This window comes from Vicia villosa, linkage group LG5, assembly GCF_029867415.1.
Source record: "Vicia villosa cultivar HV-30 ecotype Madison, WI linkage group LG5, Vvil1.0, whole genome shotgun sequence".
Lineage (NCBI taxonomy): Eukaryota > Viridiplantae > Streptophyta > Magnoliopsida > Fabales > Fabaceae > Vicia > Vicia villosa.
The window spans coordinates 39,065,458-39,083,154 of record NC_081184.1 but is presented as its reverse complement, the minus strand read 5'-3'; the positions used below and the strand labels follow the sequence as shown (position 1 = coordinate 39,083,154).

Below are 17,697 nucleotides of genomic sequence, written 5' to 3'. Positions count from 1 at the left end.
AAAATATGAAAACCTCCAATTAAATATTAGTTCGCCATCCCGAACTAATACCGACTGAAACGACTCCAAAAACGGTAAAATTCCAATAAACGTCACAAACGTCCAAATTAAGCATATACTTATTTTTCCTGGGCGTTACATAGCCAATGCATTTTAGCTCTTTGTTTCCAAAAAATCTCCTCCTGGATCAGAATTTTATTATACTCCCTTTGTGCCTCAAAAAATCTAGCTGTTGCCCCTTCGTCATTAGCCGATCTCGCAGCTTCCATGGCTGCCATATGGAGTGACAAAGTAAAGTGCTGTTCTTTTCCATTCACCTTATTCCAGCTAGCTAACTCCTTCGCACAGTTACTTATACGGTTTAGAACCCCATTGTTATTAACATCATTCCAACCTCTGTTTACCACATCTTCCAGTTCATCATTTTTAAGCCATGCGTTCTTGAATCTAAACGAATACTTTCTCGGCTGATTTCGGTTGATCGGGTCGCAATGCAAAAGAATGGGACTATGGTCTGAGTGCGAGGCCAGAAGATTAAGGAGTTTTGCTTCCGGAAAAATATCCAGCCAATCTTGCGTTACGAGAGCACGATCTAACCGTTCCTTGATGACATGATCAGTGCCTCGACTTTTAATCCACGTAAATGGATGACCTTCCAAAGGCATATCCAACAAATTACAATCCGTAACAGCTTCCCGAAAACCTTCGCATAACCAGTTTGGATGTTGGTGGATACCGATTTTATCATGCTGTGAAAGCAAGTCATTAAAATCACCGATGATACACCACGGCTCATGTGACAAATCTCTAAGTTCACGAAGCATATTCCACGCCTCTCTTCTACGGTTTCTCTCCGGATAGCCATAGTAACAAGTAATCCGCCATACTCCTTTCATCTCATCCTCAACCAGTATATTCACATAATTCCTAGAGAAATTTACAATGCTGCAGTTTGCAGAGTCCCTCCACAGCACCGCCAAACCACCGCTTCTTCCTACGACATCAACCGATAAACACGAATCAAATTTCAACATCACATGAATACTTTCAAGTTTCTGCTTCTTCGATAATGTTTCCGATAGAAATAAAACATCAGGACGATGTTTCTGAGCTAGCTGTCGCAAGTTCGGAATTGCACGCGGGTTGCTCAGGCCCCGACAATTCCAGCTGATAATCTTTATTTGTCCCGGCAGTCCTGGCTGCCAGGACCTGCCGATAAAAAAGACTGAGACGGTTGAACATTTTTTGTGCTGCTGCTGGATACTTGCTCTCTGCGTCTTTTACGCTCTAACTGGTTTTCACCATGGTCATCTTCACTACCTTCAGGCTGGGATGGTTGGAAATCAAAGTTCATATGTGGGATAACAGCTTTAGGAGTATGCGATGGGTGTTGGTTAAACTGGTTACTGGTGGTAATTTTTGGGGTAGTAATTTTTGGCTTAAATTTATGGGGTCTGGTGTTTAGGTTACTGGTTTTCTGGATTTGTGGAGTGCTAACATTGTGGTTTTTCTTCACGATATTGGGCTGGGAGAAAATAATTTCAGTTTGTGGAAAAGTATCTTGCTTTTGCATGGTGGGATAACATGGGCTTGTGATTGGTTGGTTTAGCATTAGTGGGCCGGTCGGGTTATGTTCCAAACGTGGGGGACGGTTAGGAAACCGCTGAATCACGACGTCACCATCACTAGTATTAAGGGGGACATTGTTGTTAAAAGCGATTGATTGTGCTGTCTGTTTGTCTCCAAAAATTCCTTCTGCAATCATGAAGGAATTATGATGCAACGGATCTTTTTGTGCCATATTGCTAATTTGCATTAATGGGTTGACATGGCACTTCAAAGCAGAATCTGTGTAATCATGAGCCATCTTTAATGACCCTGTACCAATCACTAATTCCTGGTGGACCCCTCCTTGCGTAACATGGTTGGCAGACGCGCCTGCTTGTGCTTGTTTTTCACGCGCTGCACTCTCCTCCCCAATAGCATGCTGTGTCTCCCTATTTTCTTCCTTCAGCCACTTGGAGTTTGAGCCACTATTGAATCTTCTATTTTCTACCCTTATCTCATTGGACCATCCTCTTAAACCATCATCCTCTTGCATGGCGAATCGAACTTCACACTTTTGTTCCGAGTGCCCCAATATTCCACACACAAAACAAAATAGTCCTAGGTTTTCATACTTAAACATAACGGTACACCATTCTCCACCTTTGTTTTTAACTCTCGTATGCTTCTTCAGTGGTTGACGGACATCCACTTTCACTCTCAGTCGCATATATTGTCTCCAAAAGCTTGAGTTGTTATTCTTGTCGTATTCCACAAATGTGCCAATAAAATTAGCAATGGCTTTGCCCACTTTCTCCAACATGAGCCCTGCGGGGAGACTATGAATCTGTACCCAGAATTCAACATGAAACAAAGGAATATTTTCGATTTGGATGCCTATTTGAACTCTTTCAATGATCAGTAAGTGACTACCAAAAGTCCACGGACCTCCTTTCAGCACTGCCTCCATATCAAGCTTATGAAAAAATTGAAACAAAAACAAACCTTCCATGGCTTTCTTGATGATGACCCCCTTGACAGGTCTCCACATATCCGCCACTCTCTTCTTCATGGAAATAACATGGATTGGTTTGTCGCACAAGAATCTTCCTACTAGGCACAACCGAAGATCACCCGCCTCCGCTTCTTCATCCTCCACATCAAAACAAAATCCTCCTTCGTCGTCATCGTCTTGCAAAGATAGATCGTTGATGTTAGTACTCGCCATACGGGAATAGATCGGACCTAAAAATCGCTAGAATAAGACAGAGATCAAAGCTTCTCAGTGGGAGAAGAATGAAACAAACCCTAGCAGAACTAGGAAAATACACATATTCTTTCATGAAACAATTTTTAGTTGAACAATATATATTTCAATTTTTAGTTGAACAATTTTTAGCTGCTGATATGATCCCCAAATCATTGTCGAGTTGTAAGTTTTTCCACTGTATGCAGTTGATAAAGCTGCATGAAGAAAGCTAGTTTGTTCCCTTGATGTTGTAGAGCTAGATCCAAGGTGGAGATTTGTGAGATATTGAATCGAACTCTAGTATGATCGAAGGGTAGCTTCTTGGTTCGACAGGATTAAGCATGAAGTCGAAGGTTGTTCACATGCTTGTGTCGAAGATGCTAGGGTTGTTAGCATGTTAAATTAGGTTTTAGTGTTTAAACCCTAATTTGTTAAGTTAGCTTGTTTATTAAGTTGACTTGTGTAATGGGTCTTGTGGAAAAAGCTCATTAGTTAGTATGTTAGATTTTATTAGTAGTCTCTCATCATTGCCAGGATGCAAATTCTAATTTAGGGTGAGAGAGGTTATTTATTATTCTGGTAAACTTGTAATATTGTTTTAAGAGAAAGTAAAATAATAGCAGTTATAACCAATTCTTATGTTCTTCTTATCTTCTCTAATTCCTATTATATTTTGTTCTTAACATCGTTTTTCACAACAAAAATGAACATGATTTTTTTTTATTAAATCTTATAAACATGTTTTTGACATTATTTAAGAGATACTCTCTTTATAACGATTATATTCTTAGAAAAATTTTGACGTCTGTTACTTAAAGTTCTACAAACGTCGAAGAATTAATCTTTACAGTTATAAAGAAGATGCTTAATTTATAAAAAAAATACCATGAATGATAATATTAAGTTCACCATATATGTTAAAAGTAATAGTTTAAAAACTGTACGTCAAAAACAAAAAAACTGTACGTCAAAAACAAAAAAACTGTACGTCAAACAAATTTAATTTATAAATAATTGTATACTAAGATTTATCTTCAAAGACAAAGATAAAAAACAAATAAATATATAAAAATAAATGGTCAAAGTCTATTAACTTATTTAATAATTAAATTAAAGTACTACTTTATTTTATTTTTTAATAATGAACATGACTTCACACCGGTTAACATTTCCCTTCATTTTATTAAGAATATGTTTGTTTAAATTAATTAAAATAAATTTTTATTAATTCAAAAATAAATATGTACAATTAGGAAATCAAAGATCTAGCGTACCAACATATCTAAGAGGATCGAGGACAAAAACCCAAGCCTCAATACACCATCATCAATCTAGATACGTGCTTCTTAAGCTTAGGTTTCATTTTTTTTTTTTATTCTTAAAAATAGATTTTAGAAATATGTTTTTCAAAATACTATTAATTTTTATATAAATTATATTTTAACATTATATAACATAAACATACATTATTAAATATTAAAATATAGTTAAAATCATAATTTTTTTAAAAATGTATCTCAAAAATAATTTTTATTTAAAAAAACTATTTAAAATAATTTCAATTTTAAGTGATTTTTAAAATTTTGATAATAAAAAAATAAAATTATAACAAAATGATAAAATACCTAAAAATAACATCTTAAGAGTAAATATTTAAATTATTTTTTAAAAATCTATGCAAAATTTTTTCAACAAAATAATCTTACATTATAAAATTCATTTTTAAAGAAAGCCACCCAAAGCAAAGGAGCCATAAATCTCTAATGATTTTTTTTTTTTTTTTTTTTTGCATTATTTATCAAATACATGCATGTTGATGTATATAATTCGGTCAAACGTCCCTTTTAATATTTAAACTTTCCTTGGACCATAATTTTACACCAAACAAATTTGATTATTTGATAATGTGCATACAAAAATAGTATAAATCAATAAAACTATGATTAAGTTAGAAATAGTATAAATATCAAAAAGTTACACATTTTTTAAAGTTTGTCGGTGATTGCATATCAAACGAACATAATTTTTCAATTTAAATATCAATTTTAAAAGTTACACATTTTTAAAAATGGTCAAGTGGTTGCATATCAAACAAACATAATTTTTCAATAGCTTGCATTTAATATATATATATATATATATATATATATATATATATATATAGCATACGAGAATATCTTTTTTATATGAGAATGAATCTGAATCAGTAGATTTTAAAATAAATGGTGGAGATTATGTGTGAATCTTTTTTTATCTCCCTTCAATCTTTTTTTTTAATGATGGAAGATCTGAACCAGTATATATAATTAATCATTAAAATTTTATTAAATTTTTTATATAAGCATTAGGAAAAACAATAAAGAATCATATAAATATACAAAAAATTTATTCACCATTTATTTATTTTATTAAAAATTAACTAAAATACATTATAAAAATAATTAATAACATTGAAAAAATTAAGACTAAAAATTAAAATCAAACTAAATATAAAAACAACATAAATGTAATTAACTAAAATACATTATAATTTAAAATTTGCATACCATTTATTTATTTTATTAAAAATTAACTAAAATACATTAATAATTAATAACATTGAAAAAATTAAGATTGGAAATTAAAATTAAACTAAATATAAAACACCATAAATATAATTAATAAAATAGAAAATCTAATGATTAAATTTTTTTATATATTTAAATAATGAAATGTCAAATCTGCAGGTAATTTCGCAGGAAATTTTCCTGCGGAATTACCTGCGAATTTTGTATTACAGCGTGGTGTTAATAAAAGTTGATAATCGCAGGAAGATCCGCAGGAAAGTTTCCTGCGAAATTACCTGCGGATTTTATATTTTTGTTAGATATTTGGTTTAAAATACATTTTCCGCAGTAAAATCCGCAGGTCTTCCTGCGGAATTTGCTGCCAACTCTGAATCCGCAGGAAATTTATTTTATTTAATAAAGTGCCAGGAAAATCCGCAAGTATACCTGCGGAATAGTTTTCGCAGGAAATTCCGCAGGTAATACGAGTATTTCTAGTAGTGAGAGAGAGAAAAAAGATTCTCACATAATCTCCACCATTCATTTTAAAATCCAATGATTCAGATTCATTCTCACATTCTCCTATAAAAAAGGGATTCTCATATGATATATATATATATAAATATATATATATATATATATATATATATATATATATATATATATATATATATATATAGTAATGCTATTCATACACCCAATTGTTACACCAATACTTACACCCAACAGTATTTTACAATAGTCATTAAATTTGGTTAATGCAGTAATGAAGTTGGTTAATGCAACATCCAGGTATTAAAAATAATTTTTAGCAGTTACCAAACTTGGTTAATGCAGTGTACAAACTTAGTTAATTCAGTAATAAAGTTGGTTAATGCAACATCCCGGTATTAAAAATATTTTTTAGCAGTCATCAAAATTGATTAATGCAGTGTAAATACTTAGTTAATGCACGTCCATGTATTAAAAATAAACGCCCGTACATGAATAGTATTCGGTCGTACTTGAACAGTGTCGTCCGTACATACATACAGTCAAACTTATTGAATGCATTTAATAATCTTAAATGCATTAAGTTAAAGTACCTTTTTATTTGTCATTTAATATGAGCCTGTTTTTTTCTCTTATAGAATTTACAAGTGTTTTTTTTTACTATGTTTAATAATAATAATAATAATAATAATAATAATAATAATAATAATAATAATAATAATAATAATAATAATAATAATAATAATAATAATAATATTTTTAAAATTTATTTTTATAATATTATATTATAACTTTCAATTTTAGTATACATATATATACACTTACATGGATTACATATTCTTCAAGGTATTTAGAAAACATGATGGATTTAATGGTCTTTATAGTTGTTTGTTTGAGCCTAACATATTGCAAAATTGATGCTAGAAGCAATACTTTATTAGAAGGGGAAAATCATTTCACTCGATCTAATAACCTTAGGGTATGTGATCTATTGTTCTCTCTTATTTTTTTTTTACATATGATTTAATTGGTTGTAATTTTGGTTTAGAAAATTCAGCATCAAGTGGACAGAGATTTTTACTGTGTTGATATCTACGAGCAACCTGCTCTACAACACCCTTTACTAAAAAATCACAAAATTCAGGTATGGTAGAGTTGAACAATTTATAAGATTAACTATCTTAGTTAATGGCGATGTTAAAAATAATTGTTATTTGATGAAGTATAAGAGAAAGATATATATAATTGTAGCTATTTCAAATTTCAAATCTAAAATATTCATTCAAGATTAGTTTAATTAGTACTCGTTTGTAAAGAATTTCAACTTCAATTATGTTTTATTGTTTAATGAACCTTGTTTTATTTCCTCTTTATGATAATTTATGTAGCTTTATCCCACCTTTGCAAAGAACGTCATACAAAGTAGTCTCTCTTATAGTAAAATTATGGATGGAAATGCGGATAAATGTTTAGCGGGAAAAGTTCCTATTTACAAAAGGAGAAAAGTTCATCAAATTATTACTAATTTATCTTCAAGATTACAAACGGATGATTTTCAGCAGTATTCAAGAAGTTCTCCTGGCTATCATGTAAGTGATTATTTTAATAAACACATTTCTCGTTAAATTTAAGAGTCGTTTTGAAAGATAATAATTAAATTTAAAATTTAACTTTATATACATTTAAAATGTTAGCTAAGTTCAATAATAAAGAGCATTATTAAATATTAATACTACGATAATTAATAAAAGTTTCTTCTTATAGATGACTAAGTTCAAACGAACTTAGTTAAATATTAAAATTAAGACTTTTATATATAAATATCTACCTATTGTTCCCTCTTATTAAATACTAATACTTCATTTTTTTTTACGGTTCTTGAAATGTTTTAATTTTTCTTGGAATTTTGGATGATGTTCACATGTTTTGAATGAATGTTCATAGCTGATTGATGAACGGCGGCAAAACCTAATCCCTTTCCTCTTCTCTTCTCCGCCGTGGTACACCTTCTCTTCCCCGTAAAAGCAGATATGGATGCTTTAGATCTCTTCCCCGAAACCAGAACGGTAGCTCCTTCATCTTCGAGCAACCAGAATCTAATCACTACTCTTCAACCTCCTCCCCCGGTGTCGGAACCAAATCCACAAAATAATTCTGTTGTGAAGACTCTTCCACAAAACAAATCCTTCGTGCAGGCTCTTAAAGGGGTTTGCGACATACCGCTTTCGCAGCTTCCTAATCTGGTAATCAAAGGGGACAGACCTTCCATAACAATCCCAGAAGAAGAATACGAAGCCGGTATTGCGGAATGTAAGAACAACCTCCATGGAAGGGTCATGTGGCCAAAGGGATCAACTCCGCTTACGGTGGCAGCTCTTAAAGGAAAACTAGCTCTTATTTGGTCTGAAGTTAAAAACTGGGGCGTGCAGTCTTTGGGAAAGGGATATTATGAATTTACATTTGCCAATCCTGATGATATGCGCCGTGTTAGGGCATCTGGAGCTTTCAATTTAAACCCAGGAACCTTGAAGCTTTTTGCTTGGACAAAGGATTTCAATCCCTCACTTCAGAGCAATACTTCGGCACAGGTATGGGTTCGTTTCTTCGGGCTATCTCAAGAATATTGGAGACCAAGAATTCTTTTTGCTATAGCAGGATGCGTAGGTACGCCAATTTGTATTGATGCTGCATCGTCCAAATCAAGAATCGACCGCACTTTTGGGCAATATGTTCGTGTTCTTATAGATATGGACCTAACCAAACCTTTGAATCATAATGTGCTAGTTGAAAGAACAGGGTTTGCGTTTTTCGCAGATATTGAATACGAAAATCTCCCACAGTTTTGTGATCATTGCAAGAAGGTGGGACATGCTATACAAGATTGCAAGCTTCTGCAAAAACAGCCTGTTGCTACTGCTACTAGAAACAAAACCATTTATGTTCAGAAACAAAACACCAAAACTGATGAGGTGGTGGTAGAAACCAATGATTCTATAGAAAGTGAGGGTCAGCAGATTAATGTTAGGGTGGAGCCCCCTGTAGATCCTGTCATCGTCCCTAACCCTCTAAACTACATATCCCAACCACCTAACGATTCAGATTCTCAACCTTATGAGTTTGTGGAATCTTCTCAAGTCAATAATAATGATCAGGGGAATGGTTTTTTACAAAACTCCTGGGCGGACCTAGCTGAAGTAGAGGAGGATGTTTTGGAAACCGAAGGAGCTTTCTCCAATGCAGTATCCATTCTTAAAAAAAAACAGGCAGCGAGAAACAAAGTGAAGAATGCTCCAAGGTCTCAAGCAGGACCGGCGAGGAAGTGCCCATGAAGTGCCTCTTTTGGAATGTGAGAGGTATTGCTAACTCTCCTACAAAATTAGCTTTAAAAAGGCTCATTCGTGTAAACCATCCAGATTTTGTTTTCATTTTTGAACCGTGGATGGCGGTTAAGAAATTTCCTTTTAGGTGGCTCCATAGATTAGGTCTTAAACTTTTTGTTGTAAATGAAAGGGATGGCTTAGATCCTAATCTTTGGTGCTGCTGCCTTATTGACATTGACCCTCAAATTGTTGCTATAGATAATCAACAAGTCTCTTTTCTCATCAAAAACCAAGAAAACACCTTTGGTATCACCGCTGTTTATGCTTCTACTAATCTGGTGATTCGTAGGTCTCTTTGGCAAAACCTTTCTTCTCTGTATAATCAATTCAAGATTCCTTGGGCAACCATTGGTGATTTTAATTGTATTATGGGAGCCCATGAACACTGGGGCTCTAGGTCTCCAGCTAGACCTCCCATTGATGATTTCAATAATTGGACAGATCAAAATTCTCTGGTGCATCTTCCAACGGCTGGAGTATTTTTTACCTGGAAGAATGGAAGAAAAGGAAATCTCTACATAGAAAGACGTCTAGATAGAACAATTTGCAACCATAGTTGGCTGGCTTTTTGGTCCAACAATTCTTGCAGAACCTTACCCCAGAATAAGTCTGACCACTATCCGATTCTTTTTGAGTTTGTTTCGAGGGAAGACAAAGCTGCCTCCAACTTTAAATTCCTGCAAACCTGGGCTTCCGACCCCAGATGTGAAGAGGTTATTTCTGATGTTTGGAAATCTAGAGTGGTGGGTTGCCCTATGTTTATACTTCAAAGAAAGCTTCAGATTCTTAAGTCTAGACTCAAAATATGGAACAAATCTACATTTGGGAATGTCATTGACAACGTGAAAAAAGCTAAAGATGGTCTCAATTTGATACAAGCCAAGATCCGGGAAAATGGCCCCTCGGATATTCTGGATACTCTTGAAAGAGATGCCCAGACAGAGCTGGATCTTGCTCTTCAAAGAGAAGAAATTTTTTGGAAGGAAAAGGCTCATGTAAAGTGGAAGGTTGATGGCGACAGGAACACGCGGTTTTTTCACAGGATCGCTAAAATCAAACAAAGTTCCAAGAATATATCTTGCCTTAGAGTGGACGGGAACTTAATTACTGAAAGGGGTCGGATTGCAGAACATGTGGTCTCGTATTACACTAACCTCTTTAATAATCTCTCTGTTTTGCAGGATAATAGTTTGATTGAAGAGGTTATCCCTCGGTTGATGAATCAAGAGAACAACACAGAGCTAACAAAGTTACCGTCTATGGAGGAAGTTTACAATGCTGTAATGAGCTTGGATAAGGATAGTGCCTCGGGACCGGACGGGTTTAGCGGTTTCTTTTATCAAAAATACTGGAATATTATAAAAGATGAGGTGCTGGATGCTACTTTACAGTTTTTCCAAGAAGGATGGATTACTCCTAACTACAACAGCAACACGCTGGTCCTAATTCCTAAAGTTCCTAATGCGGAGTCAATTGAGCAGTACAGACCGATTGCCCTTGCAAACTTCAAACACAAAATTATTACCAAGATTCTTGCATATAGGTTAGCCGTGTTCATGCCGTCCATCATTTCTGCCGAACAACGTGCTTTCATTAGAGGTCGGAATATCAAGGACTGTGTTGGTGTCACTTCCGAAGCAATCAATCTCCTCCCCAACAAGTGCAAGCAAGGGAATCTCGCAATCAAAGTCGACATTGCAAAGGCTTTTGATACGCTTAACTGGGAATTCTTGATTAGTGTCCTCAGAGCTTTTGGATTTGACGAAAAATTCTGCAATTGGATTAATGTTATTTTACACTCAGCTGTCATTTCTGTTTCGATTAATGGTACGCAGGCTGGTTATTTCTCTTGCACAAGTGGGGTGCGACAAGGAGATCCGTTATCGCCTCTTCTTTTCTGCTTGGCAGAAGATGTTTTAAGTAGAGGGATAGCTAAGTTGGTGGAGAACAAAAAGATTAGGCAGATTAAGGCAACCAGAGACTCTTTTGTGCCTTCCCATGTGTTATACGCGGACGATATAATGGTGTTTTGTAAAGGCGACAAGGGTACTATTGAGGCTCTAACAAATCTTTTTCAAAGGTATGCTGCGGCGTCGGGTCAGCGGGTTAATCCCTCAAAATCTACCATTTATGCAGGATCGATAGCCATTCAAAGGCATTTGCACATTGCCTCTTGCCTTGGATTCAACACGGGGCAGGCACCATTCACATACCTGGGAGCTCCTATTTTCTGGGGAAGGCCTAAACCAATTCACTTTCAAGGTATTGCAGACAGAATTAGGAATAAATTGTCGGCGTGGAAAGCTAGCTTACTATCTATGGCAGGAAGACTGGTTCTAGTTAAGTCGGTGATTCAAAGCATGTTAATGCACACAATGCTAATTTACTCTTGGCCTTCTTCTGTCTTAAAGAATATTCATAAATGGGCGAGGAATTTCATTTGGAGTGGGGAAAGTGATACTCGCAAGCTGGTCACGGTAGCCTGGGATAAGTGTTGTAGACCTTATGATGAGGGAGGATTGGGGATTAGATCACTGGTTACTTTGAATGAGGCTGCCAATTTGAAACAGTGTTGGGATTTAGTTAGCTCTCAGGACCAATGGGCTTGTTTACTTCGTGCTAGAGTGTTGCGGGACAATAAACCGATCTCGTACCATGTTTTTTCTTCTTTGTGGAGCAGTATGAGATCTTCTTGGGCAGAGGTTAGCAGCAATTCGGGGTGGCTCATAGGCAATGGGAAAAAGTTTAAATTCTGGTCCGACTGTTGGAATGGTTCAAGTGTGATTGAAACTCTTAACGTAACCGAAGATTTGCATCCTTTTGTAAAAGACAAGGCTGAAGCTTATATACAGAATCGTCAGTGGAAGCTCCCAAATGCAATCCAGGTTTTGTTTCCCAATCTTGCTAACTTAATGTCTAATGTTCACCTACCTATTTTAGAGAAAGAAGACCAGTATATTTGGACTCCTGCAGCGGATGGAAATCTTTCCTTGAAAGAAGCGTTTAAGTTCAAGTCTGGTACATACAGCGAGGTCGGGTGGGGAAAGACTATCTGGAGTGCTTACATCCCGGCGTCGAATTCATTGCTTTTCTGGCGGCTGTTGCATAATAAAGTCCCGACGGATGACAATTTGATTATTAGAGGTATCCAACTTCCTTCTATTTGCAATTTATGCAGCGCTACAGGTGAAACAGCGGAGCATTTGTTTTTCTCCTGCCCTTTTGCAGCCAGATTGTGGTATTTTCTTTCCATGATTCTGTCGCAATCTATTTCATCTTTTTCGGATATCTGGAGAGCTTACAGAAAGCTCGATTCTGATCAGAGTAGGTTGGTCCTTCTTGCTGCAAGTATTAGTATTGTTAATACTATTTGGAAAGCCCGAAACCTGAGACGGTTTGAAGACAAAACCATCCCTTGGACATATGCTTTAAACATGGTCAAGGTTGAGGCTGCGTTCACGGGTAATACTACTCCAAAAGCCGGTTCGAACTCAATCTTGGATTTTCAGCTACTTATGAGTTTTAACATTAAGCAGAATCCTCCCAAGACTATAATCGTTAAGGAGTTTTTGTGGCATCCTCCTGTTCTACACTGGATTAAATGTAATACAGATGGGACATCGGCGGGAACACCTCAGATTGCGGCTTGCGGGGGTATCTTCAGAGATCACACGGGTAATCATCTTGGGAGCTTTTCCAATCGGATCGGGCTGGGAAGCGCGTTTGTGGCTGAGCTTGTTGGAGCCATCTTGGCTATTGAGATAGCGAAACAGAAAAATTGGAACAATTTATGGATCGAAACAGACTCGAAGCTGGTGGTGTTAGCTTTCTCCAAACCGTTTATTGTTCCTTGGGCTATTCGGAACAGATGGGAAAATGTCATTCAACATTCTAGAAATATTAATTTTTTGGTAACACATATTTTTAGGGAGGGGAATCATTGTGCGGATAGACTCGCTAACTTAGGATTACATGTTAATGATTTTACTTGGTGGGAAGTTGTGCATAGAGATATTCTAATGGAGTTTGCAAAAAACTTTATTGGTCTTCCTTTTTATAGAATTACTCACTAAAGGGTTTTGGTTTGGTCCCCCCTTTATCTCTTTCCCTGTAACCTTCTCCTCTTTTTCTTCAATATATTTTGTGGTGGCCAGTCCACCTTTTGATTAAAAAAAAAATACTAATACTACAATAGTTATATTTTTATATATAAATATTTTAGTATTATATATAACTTAAAAGTTTAATAAAAAAAAATACTAATACTACAATAGTTATATTTTTATATATAAATATTTTAGTATTATATATAACTTAAAAGTATTATATACAGTTTTGGTCCCCCTATTTTATCTTATTCACGAAATTGGTCTCCCTATATTAAATTTAAACAGTTTTGGTTCCCTATTTTAAATTTAAACAGTTTCCATCCTCTTATTTTAAATTCTAAACAGTTTTAGTCCCCTTTTCATACTTTTGCATTTAAAATTAACGATGTTTAACAAGTTATTTGTGAAACATGACAAATCATCGTATATAAAGATATTGTTGTACTTTATACATAAAAATATAAGTTAAAAAAATAAAAAATCTTATCGATTTTCTATAAAAAAAAAACGTGAAAGTGGGACCAAACCTATTAGAATTTAAAATAGGGGGACTAAAAGTGTTTGAATTTGAAATATAGGGACTAATTTCGTGAATTAGGCAAAATTGGGGGACCAAAACTGTAATTTAACCAAAAATAAACTTAAAAGTATAATCAAATTTCAAATGAACACGGCTATTTTTTTTTATACTTATTATGAGATGATACAAATATAAACAAAATAATTATATTAAAAATGTATAATTTTGTATTCTCTAGACTGTTACTCTTGATACAACCCAAAATATGATATTTCACGGAGCATCCGTAGAAATCGGCATGTACAATCTATCACTTCAGGCAGACCAATACAGTATGTCTTCAATGTGGTTAGAAGGAGGATCCTCAATGGAATTCAATAGCATACAAATCGGAGTTGGGGTAAGTTACTTTAATTAAGTTTATGTATTTTTTTAATCATAACATTACATTTTTTATGAGAGAGAGAGAGAGGTGTTGTACGAGGAGATAAAAAAACGAAACACACGAGGGTTGTATATGTAACCAACTGTAATACCAAAACCCCCATGATTCTCAATAAATAAGTCTTGACTTGTTGATCCACCATTAATATCAAGACAAGGGTATGTTCTTGCCATTCTTAAAATTAATGCTTTGTACCATATAACATTACTGTTTTTCAGATGAATTGATATTTTCATATTTTTCTGTCTATTAAACAATGTATATGTTGCAACAAAAAAACTCTCTTTTATAGTATACTACTCACATCCATTATTTGTTCCCTAAGGTTCATCCAAGTTTATATGGAGATAGTAAACTGCGACTAACTGGTCATTGGACGGTAAGAATGTAGATTTAATGCATTAAATAACTATAAATACGTAGCGTGATAAAAAACACAAAATTTTATTATGCTCGAACTAACTTTAATATAAACGCACAGGCATACAAAAAAATGGGATGTTACAATGATAATTGTCCGGGATTTGTGCAAGTCAACCAAGACAAAGATTATGCTCTTGGATCAGTCATGTACCCTACTAGTTTGATTGGATCACAATCAAAATGGACTGCTCCAATCAAAATCAAACAGGTAAAAAAATTATTTGAATGTATTAAAATATTATTATATGTTTTAATAAACCATTATACGATAAAAAATTTAATACTATTTTATTAAAGGTATATAGTAAATGTATAGTTTAAATTTCTATTGAATTTTAATAAATAAAAAAGTGGTAATTTTATTAATGAAAAACAATCTAAAATGTATAGACAAACTTAAAAAAGTTTACAACTTATTGAGTCAATATTTTTTAATTAATTTTACTATGGTTGGTTAATATCATCTCCCAGCAACTTATTAATTATATAATTATATAATAATTATTTAAATATACGTAGGATCGAACTACAGGTCATTGGTGGTTAATTATACAAAAGGAACCAATATATGTTGGATATTGGCCAAAAGAATTATTCTCTCACTTAAGCAAAGGAGCATCTTTAATCAAATTTGGAGGCCAAACATATGCTCCACCTAATAAGGATAGTCCTCCAATGGGTAGCGGGAGATTGCCTAAAGAAAAATTCAAAAACTCAGGTTTCATGGGGTTGCTGAAGGTTATTGATTCAGAATATAATGAAAATGACATAAATCCCAAATATATGAAGCAGTATAGTGATACTAAGCCAGACTGTTATGACTTGTGGTATCATGGTTATGAAGGATCTGAGTATAAGCAAAGTTTTCTTTATGGTGGACCAGGTGGTCGAAATTGTGATATATGATTGCATTGTCAACTTTATTAATAAAATTGTGATTCGTAATATGAATAAAGATCAATTTTGTTTTATAATAAATGTTGTTGAAAAATTTCTTTTGTATTTATAGAGTGTTTGATCTCTAAAATAGCTAACCATAAGGAATCGTGTAGTTTATAGCGTCCTTATAACTACCTTCTAACTATTTGGAACAAAGTAGATACGTTAAGACATGATAGTTATATCCCTAACCATCCAAACTAACTTGCATAAGTAATAACAAACTAAGACCTTTTATATTGCGTAATACTCCCTCTCACTCATGCCAAAAGTTAGAGGATGATATATGTTGTTCATCCCCAACATGGATAAAAGTATGTGGAATGGTTAAGGTAGTAGACATCTTGTGAAGAAATTGTCTAGTTGATTTTTGGAGAAAATCAATAATAGCTTAGATGTGCCAGCTTGAAGTTTCTCTATAACAATATGACATTGAATATCCAAATGTTTCTTTTTAACATAGAAGACCAAGTTAACTACCATGTGAATGACACTAAGGTTGTTACAATATATAACATATGTTTTGCAGTTGGATACTTGAAGATCTTGTAGGAGGTAAAAAAAGACTTTTAAGCTCGCAAATGGATGCAAAAAAGATAATGATGTTCTACTTTAGATGAGATAGAGATTCAATTAATTACTTCTTTGTGCACCATGAGACAATATACATGCCTATGAAGAAACATTGGCATGGTATGGATCTTCAAGATTCTACACAACAAGCCTAATATTCATCATTAAATCCAATCATTTACAAGGAAAAATCTCTAGGAAAAAACAACCCTTAGATGTGAAAGTGTTTGAGGTATATGAGAGTTTTTATGGTTGCATTTTAATGAGAGGTTGTTAGATTGTTTAGGTATTGGCTTAATTGTTATGTGATGAAAGTTATATCTGTTCATGTTGTTGTGAGGTATATAAGTCAAGTAATTAATCACGTGTATGAACGCATGCCTTTGAAATATAGGCTCAGATCATGGTGCAATTTGTTAGAGGGGTCAATAGGTGTTTAAATTGGTTTATATCCAATAAGATTTGTATAAGACATTAGGTATTAGTAGTATTTTCATAAACAACGTAAAATGCCTTAATTGGAATGAGCTACCTTAAGGCTAGAAAGTATTTGGGCTAACCCAAATTCTTGATATGAAATGTTTGAGATAGGTGTGTATCGGTTTCAATTGTTCAAACAATGGTTCTGGACTTATGTTTTGATCTATTTACTGAGCTATTCTTTATTTTTCTTATTGCTAATAGATTCAATTCAAAATCATAGTGAAAATAGCAACCACAAAATACAGCAAGAATCAATCAAATGCACAATTTAATTTAATTTTGATTCAAACTCAATAAAGCATAGCAACAATAATTCGAGTGAATTTTACAGGTACCTAATTATGTTTTATGTTCTTCCCTTTCTCTTTATGAAATTTGTTTGATTCTGATTTTTGCTCAACTTTTCCTTGATTGTTGAAGGGAAGGGTTCAAAATAACTCAATGCGAAATTGAAATTTCATCACAACCCATGTGTAGAATTTTTCTGGCTGAATTATGTGAAGGAGGCGAGACATTCAAGTTGGAATGTAGCTGCAAAGGTGAACTTTGATTTGGCTCACCAAGAATGTGCTATTAAATGGTTTATTATAAAGGGTAATAGAACTTGTGATGTCTGCAAAGAGGATGTTAGAAACCTTCATGTCACTCTATTACGGATTCAAAGTGTTCGAAATCGATTGACTAGAGCAAGTAGATCTCAGCTCGAAGATGTAAATGGGTACAAACACGTCTACTTTAGTACAAAAATTTTGAATTTGGATTGTGTGCGTGTATTTAGTCACACATGGACCATCCACCGGACGGTCGAGATATGGTTGACTACGTACATGCAGTCACAAGGTTGTGACTGCACACAATCTAAATCCGATAAAGATCTTTTTTATTTCTAATCAATTAATGAAGTTTGGCTATAAGCTTCATTTTAGAGCTTCATAGATATAATTTCAATCTTCAAGAATTATGAACCGTTTTATTTGTCTGCTCAATTTTATA

General features: G+C 34.0%; 1 protein-coding gene across 1 annotated transcript; it reads left to right on the top strand.

Moving 5' to 3' along the window:
* Window positions 1-6,695: 6,695 nt before the first annotated feature.
* Window positions 6,696-15,634, top strand: LOC131606533 (protein neprosin-like). Its single transcript, XM_058878745.1, has 7 exons — window positions 6,696-6,811; window positions 6,881-6,976; window positions 7,221-7,421; window positions 14,080-14,241; window positions 14,612-14,665; window positions 14,768-14,917; window positions 15,229-15,634. Exons 1-7 carry the CDS (start codon window positions 6,704-6,706, stop codon window positions 15,613-15,615), a joined length of 1,158 nt encoding a protein of 385 aa, XP_058734728.1. The 5' UTR covers window positions 6,696-6,703; the 3' UTR covers window positions 15,616-15,634.
* The last annotated feature ends 2,063 nt before the right edge of the window (window positions 15,635-17,697 follow it).

What these genes read in the sequence shown, in the direction of transcription:
- LOC131606533 (XM_058878745.1), top strand. Translation starts at nt 6,704, where the DNA reads ATGGTCTTTATAGTTGTTTGTTTGAGCCTAACATATTGCAAAATTGAT. An exon ending in TAAAAAATCACAAAATTCAG is followed by an intron (nt 6,977 to 7,220) that starts GTATGGTAGAGT and finishes TAATTTATGTAG; the next exon opens with CTTTATCCCACCTTTGCAAA. An exon ending in GACTAACTGGTCATTGGACG is followed by an intron (nt 14,666 to 14,767) that starts GTAAGAATGTAG and finishes ATAAACGCACAG; the next exon opens with GCATACAAAAAAATGGGATG.